The 23,091-nt window shown below is 36.4% G+C and overlaps 1 protein-coding gene and 1 pseudogene across 1 annotated transcript; both read right to left on the reverse strand.

Moving 5' to 3' along the window:
* Nucleotides 1-10,648: 10,648 nt before the first annotated feature.
* Nucleotides 10,649-14,004, reverse strand: LOC127903756 (uncharacterized; annotated as a pseudogene).
* A 4,436-nt stretch (nucleotides 14,005-18,440) lies between these two features.
* LOC102628178 (LRR receptor-like serine/threonine-protein kinase IOS1) lies at nucleotides 18,441-22,938 on the reverse strand. The gene is made up of 13 exons (XM_025092608.2): nucleotides 22,705-22,938; nucleotides 22,063-22,600; nucleotides 21,482-21,957; nucleotides 21,235-21,373; nucleotides 21,068-21,139; nucleotides 20,898-20,969; nucleotides 20,734-20,814; nucleotides 20,488-20,642; nucleotides 20,162-20,385; nucleotides 19,949-20,075; nucleotides 19,716-19,778; nucleotides 19,433-19,622; nucleotides 18,441-19,065 (listed from the first exon to the last, which is right to left on the reverse strand). The coding sequence occupies exons 1-13, from the start codon at nucleotides 22,835-22,837 to the stop codon at nucleotides 18,645-18,647; spliced, it is 2,691 nt and encodes an 896-aa protein (XP_024948376.2). The 5' UTR covers nucleotides 22,838-22,938; the 3' UTR covers nucleotides 18,441-18,644.
* Between the last annotated feature and the right edge of the window lie 153 nt (nucleotides 22,939-23,091).

The following is a 23,091-nucleotide window of genomic DNA, read 5'->3' on the forward strand; positions in this document are numbered from 1 at the left end:
TGTGCTGTCTTGAACCACCTCTGCTTTGGTTAGTGTAAAGCGCTTCCTCTTCACCCTTTAGTGAGACTCCTCCCATTTTCTTGGCCATAGTTTCTTGGCCTGTCAGCAAATTTTCAAACTCAACAAGTGATGGTTGTGTCGGCCATCCTTGTACAGCGGCTACAAAGCTTCGGTATTCGGGTCTCAAGCCATGGACAATTATTCTTTTTATCCTGGCTTCCCCAACAGCAGCTGTCGGATCTAATTCTGAAATTTCACGGCATATCGACTTCACCTTGTGAAAGTATTGGGCAACCGCCATGTCGCGTTGCACCATTGATAGAAGTTCATTCTCGAGAAGTTACAATTTTGTATCGTTCCTCTTCGAAAAGAGTGTAGCGAAGGTGTCCCACGCTTCCTTCGGTGATTTAGCATCCCGAATGTGCTCCAACATTTCTTCTTCTATTGTGGTCTTTAAAGCAAACATTGCTTTGCCTGCTTTAATTTTCCACTTCCGCAAGACGCCGTTAGCATCTTCCGCTGCCGGTTGTGTAACTTCACTACCACCGACAACCTCCCACAAGTCTTGACCTTGAAGGTAAGATTCTATACACGTTGCCCACGTGTTATAGTTTTGGTTGTTGAGCTTCTTGATTCCTCCAACAACTTGAAGATCACCCATCGTATCGACAAGACTTTGACTACACCGAACAATCTTGAGTGACTACCGTGCAGAATAATACACTACTCTTGACACAAAGAAGCTCCCTCTCAAGGTTTGTGATAACTCCAGCAATAATCTCAAGAAATTTTTTCTGATGTGGAAGATCAGTCAAAACTGCAACCACAGAGCATACTCGAAATTTCAAGAGACTTTACAACCAATGCTCTGATACCAAATGTTGAATCAAAATAGAGTAAAAACTCTAATTGATCAAGAAGAAGAAAAACTATCTTTAGAATAATCTCACAAAATTGCAAAAAAGAGAAGAACTCTTAAGAAAGCTTTCAAATGCTTATAATAAAGCTTTGATTGTTGAATGATAAAACTCAAATACAAATGAGGTATTTATAGGTTACAAGAAACAATCTAAACCACTCATTAAAATAACCACAAACTAATTTAAACCATTGAAATTAAACATGGGAAAAATACCTAATTTTCACCTAACTAAATTGATGTAAGCAATGACATCAAATTAATTTAGGTGTGGACTTATTTGGGCTAATATTGACTTCTCAACATACTCATCTAGCTAAACAAATTCAGTTAATGAAAATACATTGAATTGATTCACAACTCTCTGAATTTTTCTCTCATTTTCTCACTGATCAAACAAGTTCTCAAACTTTAACTACTTGTCAAGGTAAAAGTTGAACGTGAATATTCAAAAGCAAATACAACGAAGTTATCTTGTATGTGTTGTAGCCATTCTCAACTGATTTTGATATCACAATTTGTCCAGTTCTTATCCATACGAGCGACCGCGACTACAGATCATTTGTTTTCGTTCAACCTGTTTGATTTATTGTTCATGCAGGCAAATAAACGAGTTTGATTGTTAACTATTTTTGTGCATGAAGTAGGGTCCTCTGTTCTGTGCAATGATAAAGCCTAAAGGCTCCTATAATTGCAGAGTACTCTGTTCTTCTTTGCTTTGTTGGCATTTTTCCCTGTTCATGTTTTAATTTAACTAGAAAAAAGGATAGTTATACCCCCAAGAATTAGGAAAATTATTAGGAAGACCCTCATATTTTTAATTAGAGACACTATGATACCATTTTAACTATAATACCAATTAACTCTATTAATCTCAAAAAAATTGACTCTAATATCTCGAGATTGGGCAAAGCTGCAATTGCTATTATCATCCGAATGAAATTTATTCTCGTAACAGGAGAATAAGTGTCAAAGTAATCAAGGCCTTCTCGTTGCCTATAACCTTTAATTACAAGTCTAGCCTTGTACTTATCGATTGATCCATCGGCTTTCATTTTCCTTTTGAAAATCCATTTATACCCCAAAGGTTTACATCCTAGAGGAAGATCTACTAACTTCCAGGTATGATTTTGTAAAATTGATTCAACTTCACTATTAATGGCTTCTTTCCATAAAGCCCCTTCAGGTGAAGTTACAACTTCTTTGAAGTTTTGAGGTTCATTTTCTAGCAAATACGTCAGAAAGTCTAGACCAAAAGATTTTTCTATTCTAGCTATTTTGCTACGTCTGACCTCAACTTCTTGTTCTTCTTCTTCTTCTGGAGCTTCATCATTTTCTTCATTTTCAAATGTTGTTTTATGAAATTGTCGTAGTTCTCTCGATTCCACTCTAGAATTGCAAGGAAAACACATGTTTGAAAAACGATGCATTTCTTGATTCTATTATTGTATTTTTGTGGACATCTGGAACTTTAGACTCACGCACTAGAAATCGATAAGCACTATTGTTTTGTGCATAACCAATGAAAATGCAGTCAACATTTTTTGGTCCTATTTTCACATTTTTTTATTTGAAGGAACCACTACTTTAGCAAGACACCCCCACACTCGTAAGAATTTATAAGAAGGTGCTCTACATTTCCACAGCTCATATGAGGTTTTATCTTCTTACTTTCGGGGTATCTTATTTAATAAATAATTAGCTGACAAAACAACTTCTCCCCACATATTATGGGGTAACCCAGATCTTATCAACATTGCATTCATCATTTCCTTTAAAGTTTGATTCTTTCGTTCTGCAATCCCATTAGATTGAGGTGAATATGGAGCCGTGACTTGATGTATAATTCCACTTTGTTCACATAGTGACTCAAACAGAACAACATACTCACCACCACAGTCACTCCTTAATTCTTTGATTTTTCTATTAAGTTGATCCTCAACTTCATTTTTGTAGAGAATAAACTTTTCTAAAGCTTCATCTTTACTTTTCAACAATTATACATAGCAATATTTTGTGCAATCATCAATAAAGGTAATAAAATATTTATTACCGCCTCTTGTTTGAATGAATTTAAAATCACAAATATCACTATGTATTAAATTAAGTGGTTCGGTGTTTCTTTTAATTGTTTAGAAATATGACCTAATTGTTTAGAACGATATGCTTCATGTTAATTAATTTACGCAATGAATTAAAATTAACATGTCCTAATCTATCATGCCAAAGATTAGAAGACTTAAGCAAATAAGCAGAAGAACTAGCTTCATTATTAATTTTTTGTTTCAGAGTCATTATATTGATCTTAAATAGCCCATCATTAACATAACCATTTCCCACATGCATCCTATTCTTAGACAAAACTACCCTATCTGACTTAAACACCATTTGGAAACCATGTTTGTTCAACAGCGATCCAGACACCAAGTTCTTCCGAATTTCTAGCACATAAAGCACATCGTTCAGAGTCAGCTCTTTCCCAGAAGTCATTTTCAAAATCACCTTCCCTTGACCCTCAATCTCAGACGTAGCATAATTCCCCATGAATAGCTTTTCTCCATTGCTAATTACTTCAAATGAAGTGAACAACCCTTTGTCCGAGCAAACATGTCTGGTTGCTCCCGTATCAATCCACCATTCTCTCGGATTAGAGTCAACCAGATTCACTTTTGAAACCACTACAAAGAGGTTTATGTCTGAAACATGTTGAGTAATGTTTTCCACCACATTTTCCTCTCACTTCTTTTTAGGCAACCTGCAATCCGAAGCTTTGTGACTCATCTTATCACAATTAAAACATTTTCCTTGAAAATTTGTTTGCTTCTTGAAAATTCCTCCTTTTGGATCCAATTTTTTATTTTTCTTATTTTTAGGTCCATGTTCAACAACATTTGCCTTTGCCATAGAAATAGCCTATATTCTTTCTGCATTTCTGTTATCTTCCTCAATTCGGAGATTAACAACCAGCCCTTCAATATTCATTTCCTTGCGTTTATGCTTCAAATATCTTTTGAAATCTTTCCAAGCAGGAGCTAATTTTTCAATAATTGCAGCCACTTGAAAAGTTTCACTTATCATCATTCCTTCTGCAAGGATTTTAGATAATATGATTTGAAGCTCTTGTACTTGACTTATTACAGTTTTAGAATCCACCATTTTATAGTCTAGGAAGCGACAAACAACAAACCTTTTGGTACCCGCATCTTCAGTTTTATATTTTCGGTCTAAGGATTCCCATAGCTCCTTGGATGTTTTCTTTCCTATGTATACATTATCCAAAGAATCACTAAGGCCATTCATTACATAATTTTTACATAAAAAATCAGAATGATGCCGTGCATCAATTGCACTTGCAACTTGAACATCTGTTTCACCCTCTTTGGGTCTAGGAGCATCCTCCGTAAAAAACCTTGCAAGGTTCAACGTGGTCAAGTAAAAGAACATCTTTTGCTGCCAACGTTTGAAATTCTAGCCATTGAATTTTTCTGGCCTTTCCTTATAATTCACAGGAATTGCCACTGATGGTTGTCGAAGCCAGTAAAAATAAATACCTACTCTAAATAAATTGTGTATAGTGATTAAGCAGGATTGTGTCTACAGAGATCGATAATTATTTAAATCCTTTTAAAATATAAAATGCAAAATGGGGGAATTCTTGACAATAATAAAAATCAAATTAAAATAAGAAGAACGCAAATTCAAATTGTAATTCAAATTGGGAAAAGCTTTGGTTGAAGGAATTAACTCAGTTTGATTCGACTACTGATCATTGATTCAAATATAAATTATTACTACTTATGAATAGACCGGTTATAGCTACTGACACCCTCTAATAGCCAATCTCTCCTTAACTAGTCGATAACCAAGGTACGACCGTTGGTTATTTCCCTAATCAATAGACAACCCTAGATACGATCATAGGATTTAATCAATTGACAGCTTGAAAAACCAGAGAGACCCAAATCCTAATCAACAAACGCATACGATGGTTCATTTAAATTAGATTGTTTATTCTCATAATACAACTCACTGTTATGTTATTTATCACAAACATTAAAATCTTCATACGATGAATCCTTTAATTGACAATAGATTAAGTTGATAATTAAATAGTGGCCAGTTATCTAATTAACAAACATAATCATGAAAATAATTCAAAGAATAAACAAATACCCAAAAAGCAATAAAACAATTAAAGCATAAGAAAAATCTCACAGTAGTGATGAATCAAAGCTTCATTAACCTTCAACCAGAATAATATGTTTAGTTCTTCATAGAGAGAAGAGAAAAATTTAGATCTAGGATTTTTTTCTTTTCTCCCAAGTGTCCTTTTTTCACAATAGATTCCTCCCTTAAATACTCTCTCTTTCTTCTCCTCTAGAGTTCTTTTTAAAATAAAATACTAATATCTGAAATATTAAATTCGTAATTACAAAAATAACCAAAAATACAAAACACGTTAAACTAAAAATTGCAGGTTCGTAGTTGACAGCACACGCCCACGCCTTATCAACAAAGTTCTTCTAACGCTCATAATTTCTCCAAGAGAACAATCATCCTTAAACATCATCTTGTAGCTTAATTTTAGCACCAATCAATAGAATTGCACCTAAAAAATAAAACACAAGTAAATCATTATTATTAAGTGCAAAACATCGATATTAAAGGAAGTAAACAATGCAAAACTAGTGCATAAATTGCAATCTAACAGCCACAGAGGCTGGTTCCTTCACAACAGATGGTCCAGCAGCAGAAGCTGAAACATGGACAATCGGAACTGCATCATTGGTTTCAATTGCCATCTCAACGTTAAATATGTTTTAAGATTGTAAGAAAAAATAAACACAGTGAGATAACAATTTAATGCAGTAGCTAATTTAAACAACCACATAAAACAGCAACTGGAAATTACAAATGAACAACTGAAAAACAACAGGTAAAAGAAAACCAAAACAGAAAAATAAACCCGAGGCCTGCACAAGTCAGTTTCCTTAAAACAAATTTACCACATATTGTAGTGCTTTAGGTTTGCTGGTAACTGTTTCCCAAGATACAACGGGTTCGAATTATCTGTCAAGCACATACTGATAATTCCGGCGAACCACAACAGTGTATAAGCTCGATCAAGAACATAACGACAAAAGAAGGAAAGAAATTTTTGGAGTGCTCTTGTGTGCTTGTTTTTCTTATGTGTGAAAACAGAAGAAGAATTTGCCTTTTTATACACATGTGAGGATGTAACAATGGCACAGTATTGAATTTTCAAATTCAATACATGTTATTTAATTGTTATAACAGCCAATTGAATTGTTTAAATTCAATTCAATCAATTGATTTTAAAATTGAATTGTATAACAACTCAAAATGATTGCAAAGCTGTTACAAATCCTTTGAATTCAAAAATGTGAAACTGTTACAAAAAATTAAAAGGAAATTAAAACGTGCCATGCAAGCTTGGTGATTTTGGGCTGACATTCACATACGTAGGACGCGCGGGCGCACACGAGTTCAACCAAATCGGTCATGGATTCGCACTCCCCCTGCGCACGCGCGTGTGGAGAGAGCCTCTATCCTTAAAATTCTTGTTCATGCATGGTTAAGTGTTTATATATAAATACTAATCCCTTGGCTTCTTTTTCCCATGTGGGATAAACCTCATTTCCTTTCAAATTTTCAACTTCAAGGGTGTACTTTGAAAGACAATTTCTCATTCACCCAAGCACCATTTTGAGTAAATAAATATACACTTTCGAAGTATTCACGGAGTAAAACCCGAACTTCACAAGATTTCTCACTTTCACTAAGTGAGACCCACTCAAAAAGTGCCCTTAAAATAGCATGTTGATATGCTATTTTTTCAACAAAGGATTCATTTGAAATGTAATTTATGCTAATTTTCTAGTCGATATAGTCAGAACCTTTTGAAATTCCACAGTCCAAGCTGATAAATCCCGACAAAACTAAAGATAGATGCACAGAAGTCCGAAAACCTTTGTTAGAGAAATAAAAAAAAAATTGAAAGTAAAAATTAATATCTAGAAACCTGCTTGGAGTTGGGCGTGAACCATAATAGTATGAGCAACTATACACATGCATGCAAAGAGCAAATGCCTTAGCATCTCCATGGCCATTTTGCTCCCTTATTGTTTAAGCATACAATCAAATAGTACATTATTATATAATGGATCTTCTTGTAGCATGATTGATTAATATAATATTCAACTCATCAAATATATATTCTGATCATTTACTGTAATTAGCAGGACCTATGCTGTAACACCCCAAATCTAACACGTGCGGAGCACATGAAAACAAAGGTTACTCACAAGACATAATCTTTACTCATAAGTTTCAAACTGAAATACCTCCAATTCTTATTCAAATAAATCCAAAAATTCAAACGTCTAATACTAATTAATCTCTCTCGAGGACATAAAAATAATAACAAAAGTCTCAAACTCCAATTTACACGTTCATAATAGAAATAACTAAATAGAAACACGAGTCTATTCCTCCTCTTATTCGAATGGAAAACAGAAACGGAAAATTACTAACTCCAAAGCTAAGCGCACCTCTCAAAAGAAACTTAATCTGCAAAAAGTAATGACGAGGGGTGAGCCGTCAACTCGGTAAGCAAAGCCATTTCTAACGTACTAGGCCTTTCGATACAAAAAATATTGCAAGCCTTCTTTTGTTTAAAACATATATCATAATCCATAAATTTCATAAAACGATATATCACGATAATATAACATAAATTCTTAATAATTCAGAATATTCAAAAGAATATTACTTACGAAGCAAATCATATAATACGTATACAGAAAACAAAAGGTTAGCTCTTGTCATATAGTGTCACCTATAGTCCTGGTGACCCGGCCAGAAACAGAATCAGAATATCGTGTGCATACTCAAACAGAAACCCAGTATTGGTCCAGATAGATATATCGTATATTACGATCAGAATCAGAATCAGAATAACTATGGACAATGAGCCAAAACATTATGAATCTCATACAATCATCAATAATTGAAATCAAACATAGGTACAAAACATTCGTATCAGTTTCATAAAAGTTCATATCAATAATTTAGGCTCGCATAACATTTTAAAGATAACATCATAAAAGGTTGTCATGTCATAAAATCATTTACATATTAAAAAGCATTTATAAAATACTTTGTTAAAAAGAATTTAGGTTTGAAAACATTTACATAAAACTAATTTTGTTATCAAAATCAATTAATCCTTTAAGTAGTATCAAAACATTTATACTTATAATAATAATATCAAAATACTTATACATATCCAGTACGTTAGGAATGAAATTACTTACCTCGACAAATGAATTTGAATAAACACACCTCTAAGCTTCTAAGAGCCTCAATCACCTTCAATACCTTAAACAAATACAAGATATGACAATCAATAACTTATTCTAAGAATCTGATTTTCTAATTCATACCCGTATAGGTCTGATTCTCAAAATTTTAACTCTTAATCTAAGACTCAGAATGATATAATATCCTATGGAACTATTCTGGACATCCATGAGTACCCCATGTAAAATTTACAAGAGGATCTGATATCAAAAACATTTTAAAAACTATTTACTTCTCAGCATATTCGAAATTGTTTTCATATAATCTAAACTAAACAGAACGGGTTCTGTGATTTTTATAAAATAAAATACTAATCAGAAAATTATGAAATTAACACTGGGAATCCTAAACACATATATTAACATACATATAAACTTTCAGAATTTTTCGAGTTCATTTGGAGGTAAAAATAGTCTTGTGAATCTGATCACAATACTGGAATCGCATTTTTCCAGTGCAGTGGTTTCTATTTCCAAAATACGTATAAAATTGAAAACGAAGTCGAATTTAATGAAATAAAATTTAATCAAGAAACCCTACATGTCTAGTTTCCAGAAATATAAATTTTATAAGAAAAATCGTTCAGAAAATATAGCTTTAAATTCGAGATACTCATGCTGTCCAGAATTATCCTGTGCTTAATACGTCAAGGATTGATTAACTAAACTCATAATAAATCAAAACCCTAAGCAAAGCCTAAATATATTCTAAATCATGCATTAAGATCTATAACCTTCTAGAATCGTGCCAATATAAACCCTAGCTAGATAGAGTGATTAGAAATCTGTTGAGAACAGGGAGAATAACTTACCCGTCGCTTTGATTCTCTCATAAACAAAGGTTTGAATACTAAGATTTGGGTAGGAGCGTAAAGAGCAGCAGAGAAGAAGAATAAACGTTGTGAACTTAGGGTTATGGAAGGGGAAAAAGTATGCATTTATAGGGGATCTTAAGAAACCCTATTTAATAAGGAAAAATAACAATTTTCCAAAATTATCTCATAAATAACCTCTATTTAATTAGTACCCCTTTCTTAATAAGGGTTATAGGCCACCCATAATTCTCAATGAAAGCCCAATTTCCATAATTTAATATGCATGGGAATTTGTGACATTACAATTTCTCCCCTCCTAACAAAAATTTCGTCCTCGAAATTAAAAGGTTACCTTATGCATGGAAGAGTTGAGGATACTTCTCCAACATTTCTGCTTCTCGCTCCCAAGTGGCTTCCTCTATAGAATGATTTATCCATCGTACCTTCACTAGGGGAATAACTCTATTCCTTAATACTTGTTCGTTTCGATCGACAATCTCAATAGGTTGTTCCTCATACGACATGTCTTCATTTATCTGAATCGGTTGATAGTCTAGCACATGTAAAGGATCTGCAATGTACTTTCTTAACACAGACACATGAAATACATTGTGAAGCCTAGACAGACTTGGTGGTAAAGCTATGCGATAGGCCACCAGACCAATTCTCTCTAAAATCTCAAATGGTCCAATAAATCTAGGGCTAAGCTTCCCTTTCTTCCCGAACCAAAACACCCTTTTCCATGGCGATACTTTCAAGAAAACAAAATCTCCTTTTTCAAATTTCAACTCACGTCTACGACGATCTGCATAACTCTTCTGTCTGCTCTGAGCTGTTTGAAGACGTCCTCTAATCAACTTGATTTTATCAATAGTAATTTGTATTAATTCTGGACCTAAAAGTTTTCTTTCACCAACTTCATCCCAGCAGATTGGGGACCTACACTTTCTTCCATATAATGCCTCAAATGGTGCCATACCAATACTCGAATGGAAGCTATTGTTATAAGCAAATTCGATCAATATTAGGTGCTCTTCCCAACCACCACTCAAGTCTAGTACACAAGCTCGAAGCATATCCTCAAGGGTTTGAATAGTCCTTTCGGATTGTCCATCTGTCTGTGGATGGAACGCAGTGCTAAATCTCAATTTCGTCCCCAACTCTTTATGTAAGCTAGCCCAAAATCTTGAAGTGAACAGTGGATCTCTATCAGACACTATTGACACTGGAACTCCATGAAGCCTCACTATCTCCTTAATGAACAACCTAGCTAGTTGCCCTACATTGTCTGTACTCTTCCTTGCCAAGAAATGAGCTGATTTCGTCAATCGATCAACAATTACCCAAATGCAATCACATCCCCTCCTAGAACGAGGTAATCCAGAAACGAAATCCATTGTTATGTGTTCCCATTTCCACTGAGGAATAGGAAGCGTTTGTAAAGTTCCTGTTGGTCTTTGATGTTCAATCTTTACTTGTTGGCAGACTAAACACTGAGACACAAAAGCAGCAATATCTCTCTTCATATTCCTCTACCAAAAACTTTGCTTTAGATCACGATACATCTTAGTATTACCAGGATGCATACTGTAAGATGATTCATGCGCTTCTCTTAAGATCTCTACCTTCAACTCTTCGTCTGCTGGCACACATAGCCTTTGCCCCAACCATAATGCATTCCCATTATCAAGTCTAAATCTGGGCTTATGTCTTTTGCTTACATCTTCACGGATTTTATTGAGTTCTATGTCGTTCTTCTGAGCTACCTCAACTCTATCAATTAGAGTGGGTTGGACTGTTAAATGTGCTAACACGTCTGCTTGCCCATGAGTAACTACCTCAATCCCACATCTCCTCAAGTCTTTTACCAAATGAGATTGCATGGTGATAAGATGAGCCATGCACCCAGATGATTTCATATTCAAGGCATCTACTACCACATTTGCCTTACCTGGATGGTAATTAATAGAACAATCAAAATCCTTCACCAACTCCAACCATCTTCTTTGCCTCAAATTTAATTCCTTCTAAGTAAACAAGTACTTCAAACTTTTATGATCGGTGAAGATCTCACAAGTCTCCCCATACAAATAGTGTCTCCAGATTTTTAGAGCAAACACCATAGCAGCCAATTCCAAATCGTGAGTTGGATAGTTTTGTTCATGATTCTTTAGCTACCTAGAAGCATATGCTATAACCTTACCATGCTGCATTAAAATGCAACCCAAACCTTTTCTAGAAGCATCACTATAAATCACAAAACCTCCACCTTTAGAAGGAAGAGTTAAAATGGGAGCAGTCACCAAATGACTTTTGAGCTCTTGGAAGCTCTTTTCACATGCCTCATCCCAATTGAACTTCACATTCTTCTTAGTCAAATTAGTCAATGGTGCTGCTATGCTAGAAAATCCTTTGACAAAGCGCCTATAATAACCTGCCAATCCTAAGAAACTCCTTACTTCAGTCACACTAGAAGGCCTTTCACAATTCACAATTACCTCGACTTTGGTTGGAGTGCTGAAATACCATCCTTCGTCACTATATGTCCCAAAAACATCACACGATCAAGCCAAAACTCACATTTCTTAAATTTTCCATACAACTTCTTCTCCCGCAATGTTTCTAATACAATCCTCAGGTGCGTCTCATGCTCCTCCTTACTCTTAAAGTAAATCAATATTTCATCAATAAAGACGATGACAAACTGGTCAAGATAAGGTTGGAAGATCCTATTCATCAAATCCATGAACGTTGCAGGAGCATTAGTTAATCCAAAAGGCATAACTAAGAACTCATAGTGTCCATAACGAGTTCAAAAAGCTGTCTTCGATACATCCTCACTTCTTATTTTCAATTGATGGTAGCCAGATCGTAAATCAATTTTAGAGAATACCGCTGCACCTCGTAATTGATCAAAGAGGTCATCAATTCGAGGAAGAGGGTATTTATTCTTGACAGTAACCATATTTAACTGCCGGTAATCAATACACAACCTCATTGAACCATCTTTCTTCTTTACGAACAAAACGGGAGCACCCCAAGGCGACACACTAGGACGGATGAAACCCTTATCTAGCAACTCTTGTAGCTGGACCTTTAGTTCTTTTAACTCAATGGGTGCCATCCGATATGTTGCCCTGGATGTAGGTGTAGTACCGGGGACTAATTCTATAGTAAACTCAACCTCTCGATCTGAGGGTAGTCCAGGAAGATCTTCAGGAAATACATCAATAAACTCCCTTACAATAGGTATGTCTTCAAGGCACGCCCCATCGGGATGATCAGCAACTATATACGCTAAAAATCCTTCACACCCCTTCTTTAGTATTTTCATTGCCTTAACCATAGAAATCAAAGCTTTATGACTCTTATGATTCCCTTGAAAATGAAATTCTTCCTCGCTAGGTAGGCGAAAAATAATTTCCTTAGCAAAATAATCTATTGAAACATGGTAAGGTCCTAACCAATCCATCCCCAAAATCAAATCAAAATCGTGCATCTCTAAAGGTAGGAGATCCACAAGGAATTTTCTATCACACAATCTGATCACACATGACTTATAGACATGATCTATTAACTGGCAATCCCCCATAGGGGTACTAATTGTCACGTGAACATCCAGTGGTGTGATAGGCACATTAGCATAACGGGCAAACACACAAGATACAAATGAATGTGTAGCACCAAGATAAAAAAGAACTTTGGCTTCTCTAGAGAATAAGGACAATGTACCTGATACTACATCATTGGACACCTCAGCATCTTTTTCGGTTAGTGCAAAAACACGCCCTTGCACCCTCAGTTTCTTCTTCTGCCCTTCGTTAGTCAGAGTATTTGTAGTCTCGCTACGTCTCTTTGGGCAATCCATAATCCTATGCCCAGATTCTCCACAAGCAAAACAAGCTCTAGTTTTCCAATGGCATTCACCAGGGTGCCTCCTTTCACAATGTCGACAAATGGGGTAGTTCCTCTGAGCAGTGTCATCAGGAACACCCTTGTTATCCCATTTGTTACCTCCACCATTATACTTCTGGGAGTGAGGGCCCTGCCTATAAGAACTTCCATTTTGTGGTCCACCTTGTCGATTCTTCTTATTTCTCTGATCTCTTATAACTTGAGCTTCAAGAATATCCTTCTCCGCAAGAATTGCTCGATCCACCAAATCAGCATAATTGTTAATCTTAAGGATAGTCACTCGCCCTTTAATGTTAGGACGTAACCCTTCCAAGAACTTTCTATACTTACTACCCTCATTAGCAACCAAGGTAGGAGCAAAACGAGAGAGGGCGGTAAATTGTTCCTCATACTCCGCAACAGACTTTGTTCCTTGAGTCAACCTTAGGAAATCAGCCTCCATCTGATGTCGAACTCGTTTAGGAAAATACTTTTCATGAAAAGCCTCCAGAAATAACTCCCAAGTAATGGGTGCATCTTGCAAGCCAGCCCTTAAAAGACGAGATTTGGCATCCCACCAGTGGTCTGCCTCACCCTGAAGGACAAATGAAGCCAATATTACCCTTTGATCATCATTACAACCCATAGCCACAAATATCTTCTCCATCTGTTTTAGCCATGCCTCTACAACCATGGGATCGACAGTCCCCTGAAAGGTAGGTGGTCTCAATTTCTTAAATCGTTCTAAGTTCACCATAGCTCCATGATCTCTTGCGCCACCTTGGCTTTCAATTGGCACATTCTCTTGTGCCCCAACTCTACCTCTAGCCATATCTTGAATTAACTTACTTTGTTGTTCCATCAATCTAAACATTGCGCGCATCATAGGATTTCCTTCGTTAGCCATCTCGCGCAAGGTTGGGTCAGCGTCGTCAGCGATACCTAAAACATCTCTCGAGCTAGAGGCATGTCTAGCACCTCCCCTACGTGACATCTTTTGACTATAACACGGAGAATAAATAAATAATAAAAAGGGTAAATAATTCATAGCTAAAGGTCGTGCAAGTGCACAGAGTACTAAATAAGTAGTATAACTAAGAAAATTTGTTATTGTAAACAAGAGCAAAAAGTAGTATAACTAAGATCTTTGACAAGAACTCCTCCTCAGATAAATTGTTCGGTCCTGTCAATTTCTGTCCATCTCTTATTCTTAACACTTTTCATACCCATATTGTCCTTCTTCATGTCTGCAAAACAAATGTAATCAATTTTATTAGACAATCTAATGAAACTATAAAAGAAAGTCTACAGAATCCTAACCTAGTTGCTCTGATACCATAATGTCATGACTCAACTCAGACCTGGCAAGATATTGTCCGCTTTGGGCCTTAACAAAGCCCGCACGGATTTGTTCTTGGGGTGCCCATACACCCCAAAACGCGTCTTCCCAATTAAGGTGTGAATCACCCCTTATAAACCCAGCATCTCTCCCGTGCTTTGCCGATGTGGGATTAATTAGTATTAGATGTTTGAATTTTTGGATTTATTTGAATAAGAATTGAAGGTATTTCAGTTTGAAACTTATGAGTAAAAATTATGTCTTGTGAGTAACCTTCGTCTTCACGTGCTCCGCACGTGTTAGATTTGGGGTGTTACAATTATGGTATCAAAGCGGCTCCGCGTGTCCTCTTAAGCGATAGTGGGGCAAACCTCAGCGAGGAGGCTGAGTCCCCAAGGGAGGGTGTATGTAACACCCTAGGCGAATCCCACATCGGCAAAGTACGAGAGAGATGCTGGGTTTATAAGGGGTAATCCACACTTTAATTGGCAAGACGCGTTTTGGGGCGTATAATCCGTGCGGGCTTTGTTAAGGCCCAAAGCGAACAATATCTTGCTAGGTTTGGGTTGGGTCATTAATGTCATGACCCAACCCAGACCTAGCAAGATATTGTCCGCTTTGGGCCTGAACAAGGCCCGCACGGATTTGCTTTTTAGGGTGCCCATACACCCCAAAACGGGTCTTGCCAATTAAGGTGTGGATCACTCCTTATAAACCCAGCATCTCTCCCGTAGTTTGCCGATGTGGGATTCGCTTAGGGTGTTACATACACCCCCCCTTGGGGACTCAGCGTCCTCGTTGAGGTTTGCCCCACCATCGCTCAAGAGGACACGCGGAGCCGCTCTGATACCATAATGTCATGACCCAACCCAGACCTGGCAAGATATTGTCCGCTTTGGGCCTTAACAAGGCCCGCACGGATTTATTTTTTGGGGCGCCCATATACCCCAAAACGCGTCTTGCCAATTAAGGTGTGGATCACTCCTTATAAACCCAGCATCTCTCCCGTACTTTACCGATGTAGGATTCGCCTAGGGTGTTACATACGCACTGTGGTAGATTCCTTTTTCCAAAATGCATTTGAATAGTAAATGTGAGCCTGTTGGCCAAAGACTTTTAGCATGTTAGAAAGAAAAATTTATAGCCAACTTGATGTTGCATACTCGTTTAGAGAAAGACCTCATTAAGAAACAATATATATTTGATATCTTCAAGCATTGGGTGTGGCAATAAAACCCGCCTCGACCGGATCTGGCTCGAACCCGACCAAAAATCTGGACCGCATATACAAAAAATACGGTTCCAAATATTGAAATTTAATACCCGGACACTTTCGGGTCTGGTTCCGGTGATGGCACCAAAAACTCGAAACCCAGATCCGTGCCCGGGTTTTTGATAAGTTAAAAAAATAAAAAGAAAGAAAATATAAATACAATACACCCAAAATTGAAACAAACCCTAGTTTTCTATTCTATTGTTAAGTAAACACAAGCAGTGCTAACGGCTACCGCACCTCCAGCTCTCTAACACTCCAAGCTAGCGGCCACAACTCAACATTCCAAGGAAACACAAGCTGCTGGCTGCAAAAAGCAAACACCCCAAGCAAACACTCCAAGCCGACACCGATTGCAAAAACGTCTTATACATCCTGTAAAATCATCATATGATTGCAAAAAGCAAAAGGTCTTGACTCTTGAGTGCTTTGACCACCACTTGACAGGCTTAGATCTTGATTCTTGAGTGCTTTGACCACCATTTGATAGGCCTTACATGTTGTTATGTGGTTATGGTTCTTTGTTTTTGTTTTCTTTTTCCTTGCTTTCGGCTTTCTCTTACATGAGTCCTTTTTCAAACAAAAAATCTACAAATGATTCCACTTATGGCAAACCAATTCCAAAACCAACAAGGCCCGGATCAAAAACCCGTGCCCGAGAGGTGCCGGGCTTGACTCGGACTAGATGTGAAAAAATCAGGCACCAATCCGGGTCTGGGCAGCTATTTTATTGATCCGAATTGGTCCCGGGTAAGGCCAAACCCAGTCCGGACCCGAGTTTTTACCAACCCTATCTAGCATGAAACTAGAAAGAGTTGGACTATTAGCATCCCTTGATTAATCTCATAAAACCACTTGAATAAGATTGTAATATCAGTTGGTAGTATATTATTACACAAGTTGACGGGCCTCCTAAACGCAGGCTGCTCGCTGACATGCACCTATATGTTTTAGTTTTTAACTTTTTTCTTTTATTATTTTAATCAAAATTAATTTTTTAACTGATTAACTGCTGAACTTTGTGCAAGTACATAGTTGCCAATTTAATTTTTTTTTTAACTTTTAAGTCTGATTCTAAGGGTCAAATAATAAACAACATCGAAATAATTGAAAGTTAACAGAATCTTTTTAACAACGGAGTAGCTTTGTTCAATTTTGAAACACAAAGGGGTTTGCTTGGTCAACAATCCATTGTATGATATCTTGTCTTTACTTTCTTTAAAGACTTGAGATAAACTACACCGCGTTGTTTAAATCAACGAATGATTGAGTCCACTAGTTAATCAATATATAACCACTTGCGCTCTCTCTCCCCATGTATTACGAGCTTTCGCCATTATCAAATTTAAAAAGTTTTTATTAAATATCTATTATAACACGTTTATTATTTAAAATTTGTTCTTTTAAAGTCAAAGGTACATTGTCGTAACATCTAGGATGAACTAAAATTTACTCTTGAAAAAAAAACATGGAAAAAGTATCACTAAAGAGTCTGTCTTCTAGTTTATACAATTTCAAAGCCTTGTTTGAAGAGATTAGTAGTCCACCTAGGGATGGCAATTGTACCCGCAAATCCGCAAATCCGCCCAAACCCACCCGCCAAAACCCGCCCGCTGTGGGTAATTTTACCCGTTGCGGGCGGATTTAGTATTATAAACTAAAACCCGCATATGGATGCGGATGGGTTTGGTATTAACCTTATATCCGATGGATACCCGCATGGATATCCACCAAACCCGCAATATTTTTTCCAAATATTTTTAATTTAATTTTAATTTTAAAATGTATAAAGAAAATAATGTCATTATTCAAATTACCAAATAATCAAAGGCTCAAAGTTGTGTATGTGTGTATGTGACCCATCTCCCATTCTAAAGTCATAACCTAAAGAAAACTAAAGGCATTTCCCTTCGAATTAGTATTTGAAAATATTAATCTTAATTATTATTATAGGCATTGTGTTGGATGGGTGCTTATGGTGGTGAATGAAATGAATATCTTCTCTTGGAGCTTGTTTTAAATGATAATATGAAATGTAATTATTATTTTTTGATACTAATTTGTATTTTTTAAATGAATTTGTGTAATTTATACTTAAATTTGAGAATTTGTGTTGGATTGATGTGGAAATTTTAATTTTTTATTTACATTGTTTAAATATAAAATTGAGTATGTTATATGGAATTTGAGGTTATTATTATAAATTTATATATTAAACATTTGTGATTTTAAATACGGAAACCCGCAAAAAATCCGCCGGGTACCATTACGGGTTTGGTAATTGTTAAAACCTGCTGCGGGTTGCAGGTGGATTTGGTAATTTAAATTTTGTGCGGGTTTGGGTTTGGTAATGGCAAACCCGCTGCGGGCGGTGCCCATTGCCATCCCTAAGTCCACCTCATTATGGCTGTAAGGAACAATTATTTTAAGAGATCAGTAGTACAATGTCAAGAAAAAGACGAAAAGTCTACCAATTAATATGCATATAAAATTTTGAACTTGAGTGTCCAAGTGGTCAAGAAAATACTTGGAATGACTGCTTACTTTGATTATATTACAGATTCAATCCATTTGTTCTTGTCAAAGTAAAACCGAATATTCAAATTAAATATAATGCAATTCTCAATTAAATATATATTTCAAGTGCATGAGATTACTGAACGTTTCAGCGTTCAAGTGTAGGTGATAATAAGGTGACATCCATCATCATAGTTAGAATAAGTTCTGCAAAAGTCCTTCTAAATGAATCTGTCACTACAGGATGGATTTTTAACCGACTTCTAGTGTGTTAAAACAAACTTAAATGTTATTATTGGGCACTTACTTGGAGATTCTGTTTCAGTAGTAGCGTTATTACATATATACAATGAATTTTTTTTTAAAATTACAAAAAAAAGAAAAGGAAAATAGAACCAGAACCATCGTAGATACGAAGTTCTTAACCCATTGAAACGTAATTACAAAAAAAAATTATTTCTTCTCGTTTGCTTGAAGTCCTAATATTAACACTGTTGCACAACTATCACCTTGCTAATGGGGATAATTCAGTATGCAGATTCACAGTGATCATTTCAACAGAATTATTCGAATCGGACGTGGTGATGCTCTCCTTCTTTTGAGCTGCTTCCATTGCCAAACAGTCATTCAATTCCATCACGACTTGATTCATAAATGGTCTTCTGTTGGCAGTAGAAGAAACACAGGCCATTGCTATTTCCACAGCTTTCCAGGCAGCGTTGATGTCAAAATCGCCCTTTAACCTTGGGTCAACAGTGCTTCTTATGTCTCCTTTGTCAAGCATGGAACTAACCCATTGAGCTACGTGAGTGTGTCCATTCTCAGCTGATTTTGAAATTACAGGATGTCCTGTTATTATCTCCAGGAGAACGACCCCGAAACTATACACGTCACTTTTTTCAGTCAACCTATTTGATATATAATACCTGCAAGTAAAAGATGAAGCATTTGAAATTATTCAAGTATTTTCTGCACCAGTAAAAATGTAAGTGGATTTGGTTATGTATAAAACGGGGTTCTCTGTTTTGTACAATACTAAATACTCTGTAATTATAGAGCACTCTGTTCTTTACTCCTCCGTTTGGGTTTTATTATTTCCAATTTGAGTTCATTTATGTTGAATAATATTATTTTAGTGAGCTTTTTCTTTTTTCTTTTTTAATAAAGGTGAATAAATTAAATTTTATCTGCAGAAGAATGTATATGGATGCAATTGGAATGAAAAAAAACATGTAGTAAGCTTTTCTCGGTTAGGAAAATTGTTCACGAGTAAATTTCATATGAATCACTTACTCGGGGTCAAGGTATCCTGGGGTGCCGGCAATGGTTGTCGACACATGAGTGCCACCTTCAACTGGAAATACTCTGGACAGCCCAAAATCAGCTAACTTCGCTTGGAATTTCTCATTTATTAAGATGTTTGTAGACTTCACATCTCTGTGAACGATTGGTGGCTTACAACCTTGGTGCAGATATTCCAGTCCTGCATTTGAATTACATTAATTGACTTAAAGCCATGACTCAAAACATTGTAATCAAATCAAAGTTATTATGCAAACCAAATTTTCTTACTAACCCAGAGCTGCTTCCACTGCTATTCGAAGCCGCTCTTCCCAGTTCAAGATTTCTTTGCTACTATCTATATCAAAATGAAATCAAACAGTTCAAATCTTGCTGCTTATTTAGTTATCTAAGTTACCAAAAATTAAATTATATCACTGAATCATCGAAAAAATTAGTTTATGGTTTGAGAAATCTGTACATACATGCATATTTTTTTATAATCAAAGATTTCAAGTAGATTCAAACCTGAAAGATGCTCTTCCAAGTTTCCATTAGCCATGTACTCATAGATGAGTGCCATGTTCGTGCCCTCATCACAATACCCAACAAGGGTTGTTAAGTTTCTGTGGTGAACTCTCAAAAGAAGCTTGACCTATATTTAAGAACCATATCTTACTTGTTATCCAAGAAAAGTCCATGTCATAGACTGAAGATTTTTTTTGAGTTTCGTATGAATACCTCTGCCTGAAATTGCTTATACCCTTGAGATGATGACGGAGATAGCATCTTCACGGCTACTTCATCATTGTCCAATTTGCCATGGTACACTGTTCCGAATCCTCCCTTGCCAAGAACCCTCTCAAAGTTGTTGGTCATCCTCAAGACCTCAGAGTAAGTGAATTGTCGACTACTCAGGTCCAAGGACTCGTATGATCTGTTGCAATTAGCATCCACCTTCCTCCCTGATGATAGTCTAACAAGCCATATAAGAATTTGTGGGTCTGAAAAATGATTTCCAGTTTACATGGTAATTGACATATAATATAGCAATAATTTGGTCCGACCTGGTAATTGCTTTTTCCGTTTAAGGCTCCATAAGCCAATTAATGCGGCTAAGACGACAAAAACTGAAGCAACTGATGCTACTAACGGGACAACAAATTTCTTCTTTTCTTTCTTGCATGAAGCCGATCGACAAAGATCTGGATTTCCGTCAAATCTGGAATCGATCCATACAAAAGTCGTAAAGTAAGACTCTAGCTCAAATAATTTAGTGTGTGAGGAGACTGCAACAATAAGTTGTACCATACCTCAGTTCTAGTGTATTGTTTTCCTGTTTTTCAAGTAGTTCAACTGGGAGTGGACCAGTGAGCTTGTTTCGTGCCAAGTTTCTGCAAAGAGATGAAGAAAAAAATATGAGTTTCTTCAGTTTTCCTGTCCGAGAAAATTGCAAATTTTACTTCAAGTTACTTACAGGAATTTCAAGGATGACAACTGAGATAGAAATTTAGGCACCGGTCCTGTCAAGTTATTGTTTGACAAGTCCCTAAATGAATGATTGAAAACAGTTAGCCAATTTCATTCCAACATTATTTCATATACTGGATACTTAACAACTACTGTCAGATTTGATCAGATACTTACAGAGATGTAAGCATTGTGAGATTGGTAAGATAATGAGCAAAACCCCCGGTCAATTCACTTGCAGATAAATTTCTGATTGCAATTCAATAATTTCAGTAAGAGAAAGTTGAAATACTAAACTAGAATAAACAAAATATGTTATTTCTACCCAGAAGACTCAAACATACAGGGAGGTTATTCTTGGTGAATCATCATCGGGATAGCTGCAATTGAGACCCTCCCACAAGTAATCTTGGGGAGCACATGGATCTCCTTGCCAGTTTTTCTTCAATCCATAAAATGACTTGATATTCATGATGGCATCAACTAACGTTCCGATGAAATTGAATGAAAGAAATTAGCATTTAACACAATGATCCTTGAATAAAATTGGTATCAGATTAACCACAAATGGCATAAGTGATCAGAACGTACCATCTTGTTCATCTGTTTGTGACTGCGAAAATTCCTTTACCTCGTAGATTTCAATGGCATTAATGATTGGCGGATGAGTTGAATTTCCGGTTTTGATGAGTGAAAAGTTATATTGTCCCCCACTCATGGCAGATTGTGAGAACACCGTGGTGGAGGACAGATAATTCAGTTTTAAAGGTCCATACCAAAGATTGCCATTCCAAGTAATGTTGAACAATCTGGACTCATTTGCTTTCAGCTCTTCAATTTCAGCAAAGTGCATGTAGACATATAATTGGGATGTAGGATCACTAGCGTTTATGGAGAAATCCAAGGAATTGCTCGCATTAACAGGTCTGACAGCGGACTTCATGGCACGAGGTGGTGGTTTGAAATTTTTGCTACCATCAGCATCAACAGCTTCTGAAGTGCTGAACGGTTCCCACTCATCCAAATCATATGGCCACCAGACCCGATCATAAGCATCATCTATATACCTGACGCGTATTGCACAGTAATTTAACAATGATTTTAATCCAACACTATAGCTGCTTCACTTAAAAGCTAATTTGAGGTGCAACAGTTACGTAAAAAGGTCTAACCTGAATGTAGCATTTGATGTGGAACCAACATCCAGGCGAATAGATAGTTCCAGCGAATCAGTTTGAGTTATGTAAGTATTATTATCCAGAGGCCTTAATTCCAATGCTGATATGAACGGAGTCCCTTTGTTGGTATTCACGATACAGACGGATAAATAATCCGATGAGAGTACATGTATGATCTCCACTGAATAATCAACGGATACATTTTCTATTTTTATTGTACCCCACAAGTTAGGTCCCAAATGAACATCAAATTCTGGTAAATTATTTTGCTCATCATAATTTCCATACATGAAAGTGGCTCTGATTAAATATTTAGTATTCCTAGTAAGATTGAATCTGTAACAGTTTCTTATCCCATCAGGAAAGCTTCTGAGACTCCACACTTGCTGTTGCTTCATTCTTCTGTATTGCAGTAATATACTCTTTGGGAGGCCGGTTTCTATGTAATTTGCATCAGAAGTATATCTTAATTTCGTTGAGGTTTCAGTGTAGCTAGAATCTTTTGGTAACCCACAGTCCAAGCTAATGAATCCTGACACAAATAAATATCCACAGAAAAAGTAATTTAGCCTTAAGGTATTCCCTGTATACAATATTATGAATAAAATTGCTGTCGTAAAATTGAGAGCTGCAAACCTGCTTGATCCTGAGCACAAACAAGGGCTGCAAGATGGAAAATGCAGAGACATAATAAGGCAAATCGCTGAAACATTTCCATTGTCAGGTTCCTAATTCTTCTTTCCTCTGGAGAGAAATGTAGAACAAGCATCGTCTGACAATTTGTAATAAAATGTTGAAGAATTGTAAGAGGAAATTGAATAGAAAATAGTTTTGCGACGTGGTCAATTGTGGTCTTGTAGCTAGATAGCGACAACGCGCATGGCAAAAGTTTCAAGCAACTGGCTGATGGTAATACTTTATTGCTTAATTAGTTAATTAATTTCACTTTCAAGAAGAAGTGTATTGTGATCTGTGATATTGAATGTGTATGTTGCTAGAAAGTCAGCATCAAGTAGCTGAATT

Source organism: Citrus sinensis, chromosome 7, assembly GCF_022201045.2.
Source record: "Citrus sinensis cultivar Valencia sweet orange chromosome 7, DVS_A1.0, whole genome shotgun sequence".
In the NCBI taxonomy this organism is placed as follows: domain Eukaryota; kingdom Viridiplantae; phylum Streptophyta; class Magnoliopsida; order Sapindales; family Rutaceae; genus Citrus; species Citrus sinensis.

What these genes read in the sequence shown, in the direction of transcription:
- LOC102628178 (XM_025092608.2), bottom strand. Translation starts at nt 22,837, where the DNA reads ATGCTTGTTCTACATTTCTCTCCAGAGGAAAGAAGAATTAGGAACCTG. An exon ending in AGCAGTGGAAGCAGCTCTGG is followed by an intron (nt 19,623 to 19,715) that starts GTTAGTAAGAAA and finishes ATTCAAATGCAG; the next exon opens with GACTGGAATATCTGCACCAA. An exon ending in CCAGGATACCTTGACCCCGA is followed by an intron (nt 19,066 to 19,432) that starts GTAAGTGATTCA and finishes TTTTACTTGCAG; the next exon opens with GTATTATATATCAAATAGGT.